Source organism: Danio rerio, chromosome 5 (assembly GCF_052040795.2).
Source record: "Danio rerio strain M-AB ecotype USA chromosome 5, GRCz13ab, whole genome shotgun sequence".
NCBI classification, from domain to species: domain Eukaryota; kingdom Metazoa; phylum Chordata; class Actinopteri; order Cypriniformes; family Danionidae; genus Danio; species Danio rerio.
The window spans coordinates 27,819,335-27,839,331 of NC_141025.1; the positions used below are offsets into that span (position 1 = coordinate 27,819,335).

At 34.4% G+C, this 19,997-nt stretch overlaps 3 protein-coding genes across 6 annotated transcripts in view; 1 reads left to right on the forward strand and 2 right to left on the reverse strand.

The window, feature by feature from the left end:
• Position 1: 1 nt before the first annotated feature.
• Positions 2-8,479, reverse strand: ccdc117 (coiled-coil domain containing 117). 2 transcript variants are annotated; one of them, NM_001123279.2, is made up of 6 exons: positions 8,346-8,479; positions 6,569-6,790; positions 6,419-6,469; positions 3,149-3,418; positions 2,529-2,675; positions 2-1,048 (listed from the first exon to the last, which is right to left on the reverse strand). In NM_001123279.2, exons 2-6 carry the CDS (start codon positions 6,709-6,711, stop codon positions 847-849), a joined length of 813 nt encoding a protein of 270 aa, NP_001116751.1. In that variant the 5' UTR covers positions 6,712-6,790; positions 8,346-8,479; the 3' UTR covers positions 2-846. The 2 variants fall into 2 exon arrangements, with proteins under 2 accessions (NP_001116751.1, XP_087108636.1); XM_087252510.1 differs by having other exon boundaries at positions 4-1,048; positions 6,419-6,466; positions 8,346-8,460.
• Positions 8,480-8,532: 53 nt separating this feature from the next.
• Positions 8,533-19,210, forward strand: tcn2 (transcobalamin II). 3 transcript variants are annotated; one of them, NM_001123231.2, is given in 10 exon segments: positions 8,533-8,796; positions 8,959-9,013; positions 11,702-11,885; positions 12,121-12,287; positions 12,961-13,113; positions 15,247-15,419; positions 15,870-16,044; positions 18,195-18,375; positions 18,476-18,594; positions 18,705-19,198. In NM_001123231.2, coding segments are annotated over 10 exon segments (1,272 nt in total). In that variant the 5' UTR covers positions 8,533-8,793; the 3' UTR covers positions 18,767-19,198.
• lman2lb (lectin, mannose-binding 2-like b) overlaps positions 17,310-19,997 on the reverse strand; it is a 90,429-nt gene continuing 87,741 nt past the window's right edge. Inside the window, exons 5-6 of the transcript XR_015490572.1 lie at positions 17,759-18,069; positions 17,310-17,435 (exon numbers count right to left, since the gene is read on the reverse strand). The gene's annotated coding sequence lies outside the window, so the exon portion shown is untranslated. The remainder of the gene's footprint in view (positions 17,436-17,758; positions 18,070-19,997) is intronic.

The window sequence follows — 19,997 nt, forward strand, 5'->3', positions numbered from 1 at the left end:
CGATATTGCCAAACTGTTTTTATTTATAAACAAGTCTGCCTGCGTCGTAGTGTGACATACAGTAGTCAGTATTATTTACAAGTTTTAGATTATGACATCAGGCAAACTAGAAATCACAGAAAGTTTTAAACAAAACATTTCAATGTAGGCCAACGTTTAAACTGCAGGCATTTTGGCTTTCTAGCTTATTTTACTGTTGCTGTTGTTTTTGTTTTTTTGATAATTATGACAAGGTTAATAGATGCTATTTGTTCTTTGTTTAGATTAAACAGATCCAAGTACTAGGATTCAAATATGGATGCCCATGCGTCTCCTCCGATACTCGCTTTTCTGTCTGTTAAATGAGTAAATGGTTAAACCGGATAAAATTAGTGCCGTCAAATTTAAAACCACATAACAATCCTTCCTCGCACAATCAAGAAACTTCACAAGTCATCACTTTCCATAACAACAACAGCATGAAGAGCAGAGCAGTTTCATGTTTTAACCAGTCGGATGTCTTAAAGTAAATGTTTAATAAAAATAATATGGCAGATCGAAACAAATCAAATGCTCAGTGCACAGAAAATGGTACACCGCAGTAATACTACTTGCGAAACTAAAAAAATGTTGCATTGTTAACAATGAGTTCAAACAAACATGGCATAGAGTTATCAAACAGGCTGAATAATGTAACCGACTGTTCTAACCAATGTACCACAGAAAAGAAAATTCACTTCTCATTTCATCTAGTGCAAATATGGTCCCACCTGCAAAAAAAAAAAAAACGCAGGCTGAAACAAACAAACGAAGAACAAAATTCATGGCACTAGACAGAAAATTCAGGTTATGCTGATTGATTTTGCTCTATAACTCCATGTCTTCTTCTCCAGAGTTGCTAAACAGAGGGCTGAATGTCTGCTGGTGGGACGGGGGGCTGCTGACGGATGGGACAGGGGTGGGGGTCTGTCTGCTCTTGCGCTGCTGTCTCTGTAAAGAGTCTTTGAGTCTCTGTGTAAGCGGGTCTTCTGGTGGACGCCAAACCACCAGCTCCATACAAGAGCGGCTCCTGCAGAGAACAAGAGAGATCAGGGCTGCTGCTGGTGGATTGTTACTTTCAGAACACCTCTGTGCTTCTGTTTGTTTTCATACAGTTGTGGAAACCATATATACATACGATTTTAGACAATCTATTTGTTTTGCTGGAGTCATTAGCTATGTTTCCATCCAAAGATGTTAATTAAATTTATGCGGATTTCAGAGTTAAAGATCAGCTTAGTTCAGTTCAGTGTGCTTTTAATTTCACTGCTCAAAGTTCAAACACTGAAGAGCAAAACCATCAATGCACAGCTCCACAAGTCCCAATCCAAGCAAGCCAGTGGCAAGGAAAAAAACTTCAACTGACGAGGTGAAGGGGGGAAAAAAACGAGAGAAACCAGGCTCTGTTGGACACAACCATTTTTTCTATGGCCAAACTTCTTGTGTGGAGCTGTAGTCTAGGCGCTTGAGAATGCTGGACGTCTATCATGGAGAAGCTGCAGGTGTGTACATAATAACTTACTTGGTTTTAGTCATGTTATAATGGCAGTTTGTAATATCCTTTTAGAATAATCTCCTCTCAAACTTCTTGGAAGGTTAGCGGTTTCCACTGATATTTTCCATCAAGGATGGTTGTCACTTCTTTCTCGTATATAACATTTAAAAATGTTTGGACCTCATATTCCACCCAAACAAACCTGTCACTTTCTGTCACCTTTGTTATCACATGATCTGTTGAAGCAAAATCACATGACTTTTTTGATGCGCAAAGTGGAATTTATTCGGTACGGTTTCTATCGTAGTTTATGTGCATTTTTTTCTTATCGGATAAAAAGTTTATCCTACTCATTTATCCACATTTTCAAAACTTATGCATATCTTGGCACTTCCATCCTGGGATTTTTTTGCAATATTCCAAAATGCACATAAAAAGAAGTGGATGGCTATTGAGAATCTTCATGTTATTTCTAAAGAATCTGACAGTACAGCATAATAAAATAATAATTTGTTATTTTATTTCTCACATTGGACCTAAAACTCAAATGTTTGTGGTGACATGTAGAGCAGCATACCTGAAATATCTTGAAAATTATTTAAAGATTAAAAAAAAAAAAAAAAGTATTCCTATGATTGAAAAGCTGACTTTTAGACTATAGATTTTAGTCTGATATTGTGTTCAAGAAATTTCATTATTAAAAAGCCAATTTGACATCAATTGTTATTAAATTTTATTTATACATACTTAATGAAAGTGTAACTTAATTTTTTTTCTAATTCTCAAAGTTAGACTTTTAAGCATAACACTAGTCAATTGTGATCTAATTAATGAATTTCAGCTGAATTTTTCTCTTTTCTTACTGACTCTATTTTTCAATAAAAAAATTAATGTACATTTTAATCTAAAGCTTTAAGCCTAAATTCTTGCAACTGAGCTTGTTCATGAATTTATTAATTAACTGAAAGTTGTCATCGAGTGTCAAAATTTGGAAAGCTGAAAACAATATACTCACACTGACTGTGCAACCATATGTGGTAGAATATCCCCAATCCCGCGCTGTAGGCCCTCTCTCAAGCTGTCAGACATCACCAATACTGGCCTGCGCTGAGCCGGTTCCACATCCAGCTCTTCTTCATCGCTATCATCCTCCAAAGTGATCCTGTAGCACACAAAACATTCCAGGAAAATTATAGAAACATCTTTAAACAGTTTTACCAATAAAGAGAGTGTTTTCAATTTAGTGCCATATCATCTTCTTTAGCTATTTCCTGGCAAAACCAGATCAAATATAAAACTTTTTGTAAATATAAATTTTCTATAATAATACATAAATATTATAACAATGTCATCTTGTGTAAACAACTTCATCTCTTTAGTAAAAAAAAAAAAAAAAACTTGATGTTCTTGATGTTTTTTTTGAGCACTGATTTAATTCTGCTTGCCATTTGTTAAGACTATAGCCTTTGATTAGTGGCTTTAAATCTGAAAGGCGGATTTTGCACTTCTTTACTCTTCCTGTCAGGGCTTTTGCTGTCTATAAAAGGAGCATAACATAGATCTAATTTCTGAACAGCATCTGAAAATAATGTATACTTCGTGTTTGACAGCAAGTGATTGATTGGTTCATCTAACCTCTCTTCTATTTCCTGCAGTCTCCTCTGAGCGGCCTCTACCTCCATGCCCGAGCCCTCAGAGGGAACTCTGGGTAATGGAGTCGGAGCGGCGGTGAAGGGCAGATTTATCTCCTCCATCCCGGGTCTGGTCTGCAGCTGAACCAGGCTGGTCTCAGATGAAGGAGAAGGTGCTGGAGAATCTACAGGCCAGATGTGGCTTGCTTTAGGACTTGGACACTGATTTGCTCCTTCCTCTCCCATCAGTTTCCGCCGTTTAGGACTGCAGCTTCTGTACCGGGAAACAGGCCAGAAACAGTTCAGGTCTTATTAGTAGATGGGCTGATATTTATATAGATGATATATAGACCCTTTTCACATTTCTGGGTTTCTCAGTAGCGGATGTCGTCATAGTTGGGTAAACTTAGAGCGCAGTGAATGGGAGAGTTTCATTCATTCATTCATTTTCTTGTCGGCTTAGTCCCTTTATTAATCCGGGGTCGCCACAGCGGAATGAACCACCAACTTATCCAGCAAGTTATTACGCAGCGGATGCCCTTACAGCCGCAACCCATCTCTGGGAAACATCCACACACACATTTACACATCCACTCATACACTACGGACAATTTAGCCTACCCAATTCACCTGTACCGCATGTCTTTGGACTGTGGGGGAAACCGGAGCACCCGGAGGAAACCCACGCGAAGGCAGGGAGAACATGCAAACTCCACACAGAAACGCCAACTGAGCCGAGGTTCGAACCAGCGACCCAGTGACCTTCTTGCTGTATGGCGACAGCACTACCTACTGCGCCACTGCCTCGCCCCTGAATGGGAGAGTACAACAAATATTTTTTTTACAACCCTATTTGCTGAAATAATAAATGAAAAGCTCCACGATGGAGTTATAGAGACTTTCAGGACTATCAAGATTTTCAGGAAAAGGTTATCAGGACTTTCAGGAAAAGGAAAAAAAAAATACTGTAATGATGGCAGCCAGAGGAGAGAACAATGTTAGATTTACTCTCAGCCCCATAGACGCTGCATTAGAAACACCTTGCATAAGCGGTTATTATTTTTTGTAATTTAAAAAATATATATATTAAAAACTTTCAAGGATTTAAGATTATGATGACCATTAAACGCATCATAACAGGCTTGTAAAAAGGGGCCAATATTTAAAGTCATAAAAAATATTTTTAAGAATATTAAAATATTTATTCATAAAATTATTGTTATATTCGGAGTTGTGTTTATCACAACACCAAACTCCCGAGGAATATTTGGTCCCACTTTATATTAAATGGTCGTAACTACTAGTACTTACATCGAAAAATAAAGTACTATGTACTTATTGTGTTAATATTAACACTACTGAAGGGGGACAAGGATAAGTTTAGGGGCAGGTTAAGAGGCATGGGTAGGTTTAAGGGTGGGTTAAGGTGTAAGGCAGGGGTGTCAAACTCAATTCCTGGAGGGCCGAAGCCCTGCACAGTTTAGTTCCAACCCTGCTCCAACACACTTACCTGTAGGTTTCAAACAAGCCTGAAGGACTCAATTAGTTTGATCAGGTGTGTTTAATTAGGATTGGAACTAAACTGTGCAGCCCTTTTGGAACTGAGTTTGACACCTGTGGTGTAAGGAATGGTCAACAATGTTAGTATATTTCTCATTCATTCATTTTCTTTTAGGCTTAGTCCCTTTTTTAATCTGGAGTCGCCACAGCGGAATGTTTTACGCAGTGGATACCGTTCCAGCTGCAACCCATCACTGGGAAACACCCATAAACTACAGCCAATTTAGCTTATTTAATTCATCTATACAGCATGTCTTAGGACTGTGGGGAAAACCTGAGCACCCAGAGGAAACCCACGCAAACCCGGGGAGAACATGCAAACTCCACACAGAAACGCCAACTGACCCAGCCGGGGCTCAAACCAGCGACCTTCTTGCTGTGGTGTGATTGTACTCTGTGTACACTGTGCTGCCCCTTACTATTATTCTAATTATAGATTTTAAATACAGATGCATTTACATGGAGATAATTTAAAATACAAGTACAATGTAAGAAGATGTATGTACATAATCAGTGCTTTGTTATTATTGTTATTTAAATGCTAGTATGTAGTAATTAATACCACTAATATATAATTTAAAGTGTGACCCAATATTTAAAGATTTTTACAATAATCTGGTCTGCGAAATCTGGCCAGCAATTAAAATCTTTATAGGGCTATTGTTTGTTAACACTTAACATTAAGGCTCCATTTAATAGCATTCATTTAATAAACTAAACTGATCATGTAAACCATTTGTATAACAATTATTAATCAGGTGAAATTTCTTAAAGTTTAATAACTCCTTAAAACCCAAAGTCTATTAAATGGAGCTACCATTAAGTGGAGCTAACAACAAGGTCCATTTTATTTTTTTTTCTTCAAACTAATATAACACATGAAGTTATTTCTCACTGTTGATGTTAGTTAATGCACTTGTTAATGGTCTGATGTTAGGTAATAGTAAAGTGTAAAACCTATTGCACTTCATGATAGTTTTCCAGACATACACAAAAATGTACAGTTAATTTTGTTATTATAATATATATATATATATATATATATATATATATATATATATATATATATATATATATATGTCAATGTAGTGATAATACAGTATAGTATGATAAAAAGCTTCACCAATAATAGAAACAAGAACATTTTATATCGTCATATGCCTAGCAACACAGTAAGAAATGTGGTGGCCTAAATAAACCTAAAAATTGTAAACTAACATTAAACTGATAGCATTAATTAATATGACTTTTTAAAAAATGATTTTAAAACATGGTTGACATTTGAATTAGCTAAATTAATGTTAATGTTGTTAAATTATATTAACATAATTTAACCAATTTATTATTCATACAAATTTTCCTTAAGTTACTGCCTGCTTTATCAGGGGTCAACAAGCAGACAAAAACAATCAAATAAATTTTTTAACAGAGGATACCCTTCTTGTATTAAAGACATACAACCTCCAGTGCTGGGAAACACCCATAGATTCTCTCATTCATACACACACACACACACCTATACTCTTGGACTGGCATGTCTTTGGACTGGGGCAAAAACCAAAGCACCCGGAGGAAACCCATGTGAGCAAAGGGTGAACATGCAAACTCCGCACCTAATGCCAACCTGGACTCAAACTAGCAACCTTCTTGCTGTAATGTAATTATGCTAGCCACCGAGCCATACGATATTATATGCAAGTGATCTGGTACTCACTCATCATCTGTCCTTCTCCTCTGCTTCCTCATGCATCTTCTTTCCCAGCTTCTATGTTTAAATGGACAGACAAATAAAATGAAAGGGATCATCTATAAGGTAATGGTGCTTAATTAGACTTCCTAATAGCACAAAACACTTAATGCTTACGTATTTGGCATCGATCCACCAGTCAGATGATGCAAGCCTTTGGTTGGCCCGCTAACTGGGACCAAATCTGGGTTACTAAAATGTGCATGTGGAGAGAACATGATGAAGTCCAGTTCACTGGTTCCTGACCTGGAGCTTTGCATTGTCCTTCAGCTGAAGATGAGCTGGAGGCATCAAAACTAGATGACAACTGCAGTCCAGCAGTGTGAATACTAGAGGAATCTGGAAAACATGAGCAAATCAGAGGTGCTGGGCAATGGAACAGGGTGTACAAATGGTTAATACAACATAATTAACAACATTTATTTTGCATACACATATACAGTCTCATACACAAATATATACTTGTATAAATAAAGTGAAGGGGAAAATTATGGAAAAATGAAGAGACATTTTCTCTTAATTAACAATTTTTTAATGTTCGTAAAACATGACTTTATTGCATTATTTTTTCCTTATTTATTTCGTATTCCCTTCATTTATTAGGGGTCGCCACAGCGGAATGAACTGCCAACTTATCCAGCATATGTTTTACACAGCGGGTGTCCTTCCAGCGGCCAACCCAGTACTGGGATACATCTATAAACACTAATTCACACACACATACACTACGGCCAACTTAGTTTATTCAATTCCCCTATAGTGCATGTTTTTGGACTGGGGCCGGAGCACTAGAAGAAAACCAACACAAACACAGGAAGAACATGCAAACTCCACACAGAAATGCCAACTGACCCAGCCGGGACTCGAACCAGCAACTTTTCTGCTGTAAGGCAACAGTGGTGAGCCACCGTGTCACCATGCATTCTTTTTTACATGGCTTAATTTTTTTCTGTAAACTATTTATGACATTTATTCCTAAATTTGAAAAAAAATGTTTGTGTCAAAACTAAAAAACTAAATTGGTCAAAATATTTTTACATTTAATTTTTAGGTTTGTTAATTTTCATTTTAGAAGACACAATAACAATATTTTATTTTCAGTATTTGGTGGAACAACCTTTATTTTCATGAAAACACTTGTTATTTTGGTCAATTGTCATGTCCAGCTCAAAAAAAGTGTTCAAAGTTACAGTATTTTAGTCTGAAAGAATATGAATATTTTACTCAGACACATTTAAAGAGGTCTCTCTTATTAGTACAGCCCCAAAAATACAAATCGGCTGTCATTTTAAATTTGTAAACATACAACATTGCATGAAATCAAATTCGTTTGCATACAAGCAGAGGTCATAATAAGTATGGTGTTTCATTTTTACATAAACATGTACGACACTGATTGCAAAAACATTATTTCACACATAATTAAACATTAAATTTTCACAAAGGTTATATGAAACATTAAAGTACACTTTTACTTGAACTGAAAATGATTAAAATCATTTATGTAAATTTTCTTTGAAGGTCAAATTTCCATTTTTTTTTATTTCCAACACCAAAAATAGGTATTAAATTAGATTTATTTAGGGAAAAAAACATTAGCCACTAGATTTATAGTGAGCAACTGGTCACTAACTTTATAAATCTGTATATTTTCTTTCACCGTAGGCCATAACATTCAATAGCACAGGCATTATGCTCTGGATAAGTCAATATTTATGATAGTTTTACCTGAAATAATCTTAAATAATTTACCCTTAAGCCATTTTGTGGTAGTCTGGGTAAGAATAACTTGAATTGCTGGCTTGCTGCAGCTTAAAACATCCTCTTGTCATACGCCCCACTACATACAAAACAACACCGCGTCATTGCTTACATTAGGTGCACAAACACTTACCTTTTACACACTCGCAAAAGCGGCAAGCCAATTTTAATTGAAATGTGGAAAATGACTAATAACAGTTGACACGAGAAGTTGCAAGAGCCTGGATTTTACGACGCTTTTCTCGAACAGTGTGTAGAGGAAGGCGTCTGGAACTTGTAGTCCGCCGTTTGTAGTTCTTTAACCGGAAGTGAGCTATAGTAAACAAACACACGTTTAGAAGAGAGATAGGAATATTTTATTGAAATACAAATGAAAAGGCAAAAAAATGAAAACAGTTTGGAGCAAGAAAGGTAATAGAAGATAATTTAGAGCACAGTTTGACGATATGTTGCAAAACTTTATAGTGTCTGTAAATGAGTAACTGTGGAGAAACTCCGCCTCCTGTCACGGTCATAGTATTTCACTGAAAAAGTAAATTCATCTTAACTGGATTCAACAGGATACCCAACTCAGAGATAAAATGGTAAGAAGGACATTCAATAAACATTGACGTTCTGTTTGTTATTATGGTACAGAATGCTTATTCACAAAACTATTATTTATCAAATTAAATAAGAATCTTGGTAATTATGGAGCACTTAAAAGCAAATTTCACATGTTGTCTGTATTTATTTGTCAATGTCAGATTACTCTCCTCATTGTGAGTGCGCTGCTGGCACTGGCTGCTGGAAAACCCTGTGGTAAGTTTGCAACAGTTATACAACAAATCATTTGCATTTCATTTTACTTCTGTTAACTTGTATTTAGAAGGAATGTATTTGTATTTACTTTTTTTAATTATTCCTTATTTATTTTCTATTTTTTTTTTCAAATTAATGTTGACTTGTAATAGTTGCATAATAGGGCAATAATAGAAATCACATCATTGCACAATATTGTTTTTAGGAAAGGTACCATAGTACAAATTATGGCCAAAGACGGTAATAGCCTTTTTCAGCAGACATAATCAGACATAATCGTTCAAGTGTTGGCATCAAGTTAAATTTACAACAAAATTTTAGAAAAAGCAAATGAAATGCAAGTAAACTAAAGAGTCGAATGTTTACAGAAGACTTTTTTTTTTTTTTAATAAAATGTTAGACTAAGGGTGAAGTGATATTGTTCATTACATATTCATACAAAAAGAACAAAAACAACATACTTATTCTGAAGTTCACTTATTAAAATAAATAAAATAATGATTTTTTAAAAATATTTATAATATTAATATATGTTAAACTTCCTGCTGACAAATGAGTAAAATCTAGTGCTTTCAAGGATAGTGGTAAAGTATACAGCTTTAAAATGGCAATTAATTAGACTTTTGGGGCTGATCCTCTTAAAGAGCTGTTTAATATTTAATCAAATGTTTCTCGTTCAAAATATGCCTGACAAGACCTTTTTCTATAAACTGTTGTTACACCAATTAATATTTTATATCTGTCATTTATGATTGAAAAAAGAAGACATTTATTCATGCATGTATGGAAATATGTATTTATAAATGTATTTGTTTATTAATCAAAATGAAAAAATAAAAAGGGACACATTTTAATTTATGAAAAACAAGCAAAAATTAATTACACTTTGTTTTGTTGCTTAAACCCCTTTTAAGTTCCTTTAACCCATATCCAAAGATGCTGAATCATTACCATTTTTATATAGAAATCTGTCATGAAAAGAATGCCACAGAGCTATCAAACATTTCCAAAAGAACATAATTAGTTTTTGATGTTTCTGTGTCTTTGTATACACCATTCCATTGTACCAGCTTACCAATAGCTTTGGTAACCCAAATGCTATAATAAGTGCACTTTACCATCCAGTTCATAGCATTCAGCTTGTTCTTATTGAGTTATTTCTGTTTGTCTTGTCTATAAATCACTTAACACTGTTCTTTGCCCTCTGTTTTGTGACTGATAATTGTGTGTGTGTGTGTGTGTGTGTGTGTGTGTGTGTGTGTGTGTGTGTGTGTGTGTGTGTGTGTGTGTGTGTGTGTGTGTGTGTGTGTGTGTGTGTGTGAGAGAGAGAGAGAGATTTTTATGGGTTGCATGAGAAAGGTGAAAAATGCCACAGTGACCTAAATAGCTGAAACAGCAGTAGACATGATCCAACTACATTGTGGTATTTTATATGAGCCACACATGGTTAACCAGGAAAGTGATTCATCCAAAGAAAAATCATGTTGTTTTGTTATAAATTGATATATTGATAATGTACAATATATTGATTATGTACAATAATGGTCAATATTATTCTTACCCTTGGTAAATATGAGCGAGGAATGCTGTAAAAATAAATCTTTTAATCTTTAACTCAAATAAAAAGTGGTTGGGATTCTACTTAAATGTAAAATAAACAGTGGCCAAAATGATTAGCAGCACCCCTAATAAAATAAACAGTGTAATATCTAATGCATATCTCCTTATATATTTTCATTTTTATCTAACCTGGCTGAATCCAACCATGGTTATCTGTTTCACAGGAGTATAAATATGAGGAACACAAAGCTCAAATTCAAACACTCATCCATAACAATGAGTAAAAGCAAAGAGTACAGTTCTGATATGCTGGAAACGATTGTTCAGGTAAACAAAATAGAAAGTGGCTGAAAATAGGTAATGTGTTGAGCATTCCCGTTTCCAACATTAGACCACACAATTGTTCACACAAAAATAAACATTTTGTCACCATTTACACTCATTTCAAACCTGTTTGAGTTTCTTTCTTGTTGAACACACACACACACACACACACACACACACACACGCGCGCGCGCACACACACACACACACACACACACACACACACACACACACACACAAACAAAAGATATTTTGAAAAGGGTTGGAAATCAGTTACCATTGACTTCCATAGTATTTGTTTTTCCTGCTATGAATGTCAGTGGTTACATGTTTCCAACATTCTTCAAAATAGCTTCTTTTGTGTTCAACGGGAGAAAGAAATTGATTTGGATCCACCTGACGGTGAATAAATGGGGAGTACATTTTTATTTTTGGGTGAACTGTCTGTTTAGGAAGTTCCAATGAAATGGTGAAGTTATAAATCTGCCTGAAAGACCACATCTTACTGTATTGGTAAATATTCTTAAAGGATTACAACTAGGAAGTTGCAGAATATAAGAGACGCTCTCTAACAAGACCTTAATGATCAATCCATCCCACCACTCACCCATATGTTCAATTATTTTATTTCAATAAAAGTTATGATTTTTAGTTAGATTTTTTTAAACAAGAGAAATAAAGGATCAACTATACATATTTATTTTCACAACCTGTTCATATTTACAAAGGTGCCAATATTTTTGACCAAGTCTGTCTGACTGCATGAAATTTCTTACTCTCTGTTTCTTTTTCTAATACCATCAGCATCAGATCACGAAACTCTTCTCCAGTCGCTCAATAAGCAGCTTCTGCGCTCTGTGGACACACAAGACAACCTGCCCAATCCCAGTGTGCACATCGCTCTGCGGCTCTCCACACAACATAACCTGGACAAAGAAAACCAATATCTCAACCGCCTCAAGAAAGAGTTTCATGAGGATATTGAGAAGTACAAATCTTTTCAGCTTCAACTTTAAAGCAGCAGTTTCTTATTTCGTTATTTGTTCTTTAAATGTTCAATAGCTTTTGATTCTCTAAATAACATACAGTAATGTTCGGGAATTATTGTATCTGTTACAGTCACATGAGTTGTGTCATTATGCATAAATATAGACTTTTCTATAATTCTACTTCATTTTTCTGCTTTAATTTAATTGCCTTTTGTTCCACTACACTTCTTGTAGATCTCTGAGAAATGGTGAGTTGGTGGTTGGCCGTCTCGCCCTGTACATCTTGGCCTTGAGGTCCTCCTGTCACGATCTGAGTTTACACCTCAATCACAATGAGAAGAATGAGTTCCTCCTAACTCACCTTAAGAAAGAAATGGAGGAAGAGAAACAAAACATTGCATGTGAGAGCAATTTCTTTATGACACAATTTTTTAATCACATCATTTGGGGTTGGTAACACTCTGTATTGTTTTTGAAAGACGTGTAATGCTTAGAAAAGCCAGATTTATTTAATCTAACATACAGCAAAACAGCAATTTTGTGAAATTATTGTCAATGTTGAAAACATGATAGTTCATAAAAATTACAAGTACTTACTATTTCCTCACCCTCAACTTTATAAGCATCTTTATTCCGTTAAAACACTAAGGAAGATATTTTGAAGAATGCTGTAACCATTTACCTCTCAAGTAGGAAAACAAATACTATGGAAGTCAATAGTTACTGGTTTTCAGCTCTCTTCAAAATATTTTTACTGTGTTCAGCAGAAGAAGGAAAGCCAAACAGGTTTGTGACAAGTGAAGGAAGCGTGAACGATGACAGGATTTTCATTTTTGGGTGAACTATTTTTTAACATTCTTGTGTGATATTTGTTTTCCTGATGGAATACATGAATATTTATTCTAACGTGTAAATTATAAATGTCTTTACTAACAATTACATTATTTCTGAGTGAATGCATCAGTGTCAAAAATGAAATCTAATTGACGACAAACCTTTACATACAGTAGTAGTGCATATACAGTAATTTTGCTGCATTTTATAGTCAGTATTAACAATAATTCATTTCTGCAGTCAGTCATCGTCCGAAGACCAACTATTACCAGTATTCTCTGGGTATTCTGGCTTTGTGTGTGAGCGGAGTTAGAGTTAGCACACACGTCAGCCACAAGCTCATCCATGCTGTGGAACATGGACAAATAAAACACGGAGAGTCCTTATGCATTGGTGAGTTTAACTTGACTTTTTTTGTCTTATTGGTCATTATTAAAGTACATTTAAATGTATGTTTCACCAAGAAAATCAAAACCATTCCAATTCAATCAGAAGTTTTTCAGCCACCTCATGTCTTTCTAAACATTTACACCTAGAACAATATTTATAATGATAACTATACCAATATCTTACCACACTAATACACAGCAATATTCTGTTGATTATAAGTAGGCACTGCAGTTTTGTTGTCTGCCACTGCAGGGTGCATTCAGTTTGAACCTTTTGAACTTTGGATGAAAAACAATTTAGTTTCATTTTCAAACCACCAATATAGAATGGCACATGTTTCTATTTATCACAATTATAATGCACAGGCTCAAAAGATAGAGCCAGTTTCTGTTTGCACTGCATCAGTCACACTTGTCAATTAAGCTTTATTATTATACCGTTAAAGTCAGAATTATTATCCCTCCTGTTAAATTTGTATTCTTTTATATTTTTTTCACATTTCTGTTTTACGAAGAGAATTTTTTTTCCAGCACATTTTTAAACATAATAGTTTTATTAACTAATTTCATTCATTCTTTCATTCATTCATTTTCTTTTTCACTTAGTCTCTTTATTAATCTGGGGTCGCCACAGTGGAATGAACCACCAACTTATCTTGCAACCCATAAGTGGGAAGAATAACTAATTTCTAACAAATAATTTATTTTATCTTTGCCATGATGACTGTAGTTAATACTGTGAAAAATTCCTTAATCTGTTCAATATCATCTGAGAAATGTTTGTAAAAGAATTTCTGTTTCATAGGAGAGTTCATAATTTTGCCCTTATCTGTATATTCCTAAGTGTTATTATTATTAGTACATAAATACACATTTTGACCAATTCATATGTAGACATACCGCAGTTTGGAAAGTGAAAATTTAAAAACCACCAGCATAAGGTGTGTAAGATTTTTTATTTACGTTTTTTTTTTTTTAGGACAACAGTATCTCCAGCAGAAAGGATATCCAAAGATGCCGTTTTAAATATTAAAGAAATCTGTGTTTTTGAAACAAATGAAGACAGCAGAAGTCAATGATTCATTTAAATTATTTAGTCTGACACGTTTACTGCTGGTGACGCGGTGGCGCAGTAGCTAGTGCTGTCGCCTCACAGCAAGAAGGTCGCTAGTTCGAGCCCCGGCTGGGTCAGTTGGCGTTTCTGTGTGGAGTTTGCACATTCTCCCTGGGTTTCCTCCGGGTGCTCTGGTTTCCCCCACAAGTCCAAAGATAAGCTAAATTGTCCGTGGTTTATGAGTGTGAATTAGAGTGTGTGAGTGCTTCCCAGTAGTAGGTTGCAGCTGGAAGGGCATCCGCTGCGTTAAACGTGCTAGATAAGTTGACGGTTCATTCCGCTGTGGCGACCCCAGATTAATGAAGGGACTAAGCCTAAGGAAAATAAATGAATGTTTACTGCTCAAAAATATTTTAAATATTTCTCAAAATAAAATATATTGTGTTCAAGGGGGGAAAAAAATAGTATTAGCTATTAAAAAAAAAAAGTATTTTTTTTACCCAGAAATTTTAAAAGAATATGTTTTAGAGCAGTAATCACAATACCGTGATACCGTGATATTTTTATCCAACGTTATCACACCATCAGAATCTTAAACCGACCCATGCCTTTTCATACGTCGACAGTATTGCTCCTTTTTAGGTGGTGCGAACTTGAATTTAGAAAACTGTTTAAACATGTGAATGTGCATGCACACCAAATGTTCTAGTGTGGAAAATGATCAAGCTTGTTAAACCAGAATGATTCAATGTTTTTTGTTGTTTTTGTTTTTTTCATGTATCGTCTGTCCTTGATTTTACTGTTGACCAGATGACGGAAAAAAAATCTGATAGTGATTCAGTTATATTATTCTTGGACTCCGCTAACAGTATTTAAAAAAAATTTTTTATCATAATTGAAATATTGTCATCTTTTGTTTGAGAACATGTAAGGCATCAAATTTAAACAAATGGCAAATAATTGTGAAAATATCCAATATAATTATATTTTAAGTCTGCTGAAACAGAAATGTAAATGTGGAAATTTGTTTAAATGTCTTGAAGTGAACACCTAACAAATGTTACTTCTCTTATTGCCCTTCAGACTCACATGCGATGGCAGGCATGGCCCTGCAGTGTCTAAAAAATGAGGGAATCTCGGTTAAAGATGAAGCTGAGCTGGACAAAGCTTTGGCTACCATTAAGCAGAAGCTTGTAGACTCTAAACGAGCTGATGGTCACATGGGCAATGAATTCAGCACGGGCTTGGCAGTGCAGGTAATAGGAATAAAATGAAATCCATTTATTCATTTATTTTCCTTCGGCTTAGTCCCTTTATTCTCAGGGGTCGACAAATGGGAATGAACCGGCAACTCATCCAGCATATGATTTTACACTGCGAATGCCCTTCCATCTGCAACCCAGTACTGGAAAACATACACACTCATTCACACACATACAAATGCCTGTACCGCATGTCTTTGGATTGTGGGGGAAACCGGAGCACCCAAAGGAAACCCACACAAACACAGGGAGAACATGCAAACTCAACACAGAAACGCCAACTGACCCAGCCAGGACTCAAGCCAGCGACCTTCTTGCTGTGAGGCGACAGTGCTAACCACTAAGCCACCTTGTCGCTATAAAATTAAATTATAAAGTGAACAATTATGAAGTGAAAAAAATTCTTATCTGAGTGACAGATACTCATAATTCTTGGTCTTTTAGGCCTTGTTGGCTATGGGAGTTGAGATGGAGGAATGCGGCACTGCTATCGAGGCTTTAAGGGGAGATATCAGGAAGGGAACATACCATAATCCAATGGCAGCATCCCAAGTTCTGCCTGCCCTATACCAGCAGTCCTATCTTCATCTGAAGAGCAAAGAATGCCGCAGTGAGGACGGTATGTACAAAACACATGCAAGATCCTAGCTATTCTAAAGGTATAGTACACCCGAAACTGAAAATTCTATCACATTTTACTCCTCCGCCACTTTTTCCACACCTGTTTGATTTTTTTTTCTTTTTAACACAAAAAAGAAATTTTGAAGAATGTTAAAAAAAACAGTAATTTTTCTTACATTCTTCTGAATATCTTGTTTGGTGTTAAACAGAAAGAATCAAATTTGTAAAAATTTTGTTTACTTGGTGAGGAAAGGTTAAGAAAATGTAAATATTGGGTCAACTATCCTTTTAATACGTATGTTACTACATTGGTGCAGTCAAGCTCACAGTTTTTCTGAATATGATAGCATTGGCAAAACAGGAACTTGACCCCGGCACAGTAGAAAGACTTATCTTTGACCAATGTCAGCAAATTTTGTCCTAATTTAGCCTGTTTCAAACTCAAAACTGGGTAATTATCCAGTCAAGGCTGAAATTATTTTTACCCCTGCTGTATGATTATTTTGGGCTTGAAGATGTTGAAAGGATAATTGATCAATATTGCATAACTCACATATTTCCTTAACTCCCTTTACTTATGTACACATCAACACAGCATCTATTTTTTTCTATCATCAATTAAACATAATCATATGTTGTTGTTGTTGTTGCACTTGTTCCATCTTTTTAGTTTTACTATTCTGACACCAAAACAACAGATTGGTTCAATGTTGAAAACCTTTGAATAAAATAAGTCATTCAAAAGTTACTCTGATGGCAAATTGTGTGTGTGTGTGTGTGTGTGTGTGTGTGTGTGTGTGTGTGTGTGTGTGTGTGTGTGTGTGTGTGTGTGTATAAATGTTTATATGTAAAATTGATAATAAAAATGTAATTCATACACGTATGAAAATTGTCAGAATTTATTCTTACCCAAACCGGCATGAGTTTCTCATGAGTTTCTTCTGCTGAGCTCAAAAAAATTTATTTTGAAAAAATTTGTTGATGATAACAACTGGGTTAAATTGTAATATAATGAATCATCTTCAAAATGTGTTTTCTGTTCAGCAGAAAAAAAAACCTGATGTAAGTTATATATATATATATATATATATATATATATATATATATATATATATATATATATATATATATATATATATATATATATATATATAGTTGAAGTCAGAATTATTAACCCCCCTTTGAATTTTTTATTTTATTATTATTATTTTTTTTATAATATTTAACAGATCAAGGACATTTTCACAGTATGTCTGATAATATTTTTTCTTCTGGAGAAAGTCTTATTTGTTTTATTTTGGCTAGAATAAAAGCAGTTTAAATTAAAAAAAAAAAACATTTTAAGGACAAAATTATTAGCCCTTTTAAGCTAATTTTTTTTCCGATAGTCTACAGCAGTGGTTCTCAAACTGTGGTACGTGTACCACTAGTGGTACGCAGGCTTCCTTCTAGTGGTACACGGAGAAATGAAATATTTCATGTACATGCTACACAAATTTCAAAATTAATCAAAAATTATGGATATAATATATCATATATGGCATATAGCCTATATTTCTGATGTAATCTGCCACGTTTTTTAACTGTGCAGAGTTGTAGCTGCTTTACTGGGCCTACTGCGCTACTGTATTGTAATACTGCTTATTTTGGTGGTACTGGGAGAGACAATTTTTTTCTGAGGGGGTACTTGATGAAAAATGTTTGAGAACCACTGGTCTACAGAACAAACCATCGTTATACAAAAACTTGATTAATTACCCTAACCTGCCTAGTTAACCTAATCAACCTAGTTAAGTCTTTAAATGTCACTTTAAGCTGTATAGAAGTGTCTTGAAAAATATCTAGTAACATATTATTTACTTACACGGCAAAGATAAAAGAAATCATTTATTAGTAATGAGTTATTAAAACTATTATGTTTAGAAATGTGTTGAAAAAATCTGCTCTCCGTTAAACAGAAATTGTGGAAAATAAATAAACAGAGGGGCTAATAATTCAGGGGGGCTAATAATTCTGACTTCAACTGTATATTTATAAAACAAAAATTGTATTTAGTTTTAAAACATTATATTGAGTATTTTAATGTGATACATTATACTGTATTAAATGTTTTATTTGATTTTTAGAACTTTGATGTCCTTGTTTCAGACACTCTTACTGCTGATGTTGAATCGGCTTCAGAGGTTCTCCCAAGTCTCGGACAAGTGGCTGTACAAGTGGAGGTTATAAAATCCAATGGGGAAGCGTCTGTGTTTCCCATTAATGTCCCCAAAGGCTCCTCTCTGTTTGAAGCCCTGAACCTTCTTCAAGACAAACAAACTGGTTTCACGTGAGTTTGAATTACTCAATTTACATTTTTTTAAAAATATTTCACCATTTAACTGCAGTTTTCCTTTTTTACATGCACAATTTTGCTTTCTGCATGACAGCTTTAAGACTGAAGACAGCTTGTGGGGAGCTTTTCTCAGTGTGCTCAATGATGAGCAAGCCCGTCAGACTGATCGCAGATACTGGCATGTTTCCTCAGATGGCACCTCTCTGACACAGGGTGAGATGCAATAAATGTGTTTTACGTTAAAATAGGTGCATGTCTTTACAAATGATTTGCATAAGTCTGATTCATTTCTTTTATCTGCAATGTTGTGTTTTTGTTCTCAGGTATTAAAGACTATAAGATTGACTCAGCTCAGCGCATCACCATTAAAAACACTGGCTACTGAGTCTTCTGCTGGATGCAGGGGAGGAGATGAATTGGATGAAACCATAATATGTTTATGAATTCTACTGATATTAATTGTCATTGATTTTATTTCTAATTACAAACAACTGTCTGTTTGACTAAAAAACGTGCTGTTTACCCTAAAATAACATCAGGAAAATAAGTAGTTTTTTATTGTTTAACATAGATTCATGTCTTTGAACTCTAACACATCTTTACCTGTTAATCCCCAGCAACAATTTTAGACTAACAATTACAATATAGATTACTATATTTTTTAAATGTGTGGCTTTGCTAAGATTTGACTGTATCTCCCACTGAACTGTTTGCTGTAGTAAATGGTATGCCATATGTAACTTTGTAATTAAAAAAGTTGAAGAATACAAGGCTTATTTTACATAATGAATTTAATAAATAAAAGGTGGAGGTGGGTATCATGTCTTAATTACTTTTTCAGTGTTGGACTTAATAATTAATCATTTGTAATTATTCATATGTCTCGTCACTTTTCATTCATAATGTGTGTATATATATATATATATATATATATATATATATATATATATATATATATATATATATATATATATATATCAGAACTCCTACAGCCTCTTTACCCTTTGTGTATTACTCCACCCACATACAACCAGCAAAAAGCAGACACTACAGATCTAAAGTTTAAAAGATGCACACTGAACTGTTTTACTGTCAGCTTATGATTTGAATCCAGAAGAAAGTAGTTGCTCATACAAAAGGGTTTTTGAGACTCTCCAAGTTTGATTTTCTTTCTATATACACAATTATGCCGTCAAACTGTTGTATAAATCCAATATCACACTCGTAGCAGTGCGATATGGCTGTATATCGGCACTGGTGGGGCACTAAGGCACTCGGCCTGTGGTCTCGTGCCAACGCACGCCTCCCAACAGTGCCGATATACAACCATATCGCACTGCTACTTGTGTGATATTGCTCATATATATATATATATATATATATATATATATATATATATATATATATATATATATATATATATATATATATATATATATATATATATATATATATATATATATATATGATATTATATTATTATATATGTAAATAATATTATATTTGCTAACCTAAAATTATATATATATATATATATATATATATATATATATATATATATATATATATATATATATATATATATATATATATATATATATATATATATATATATA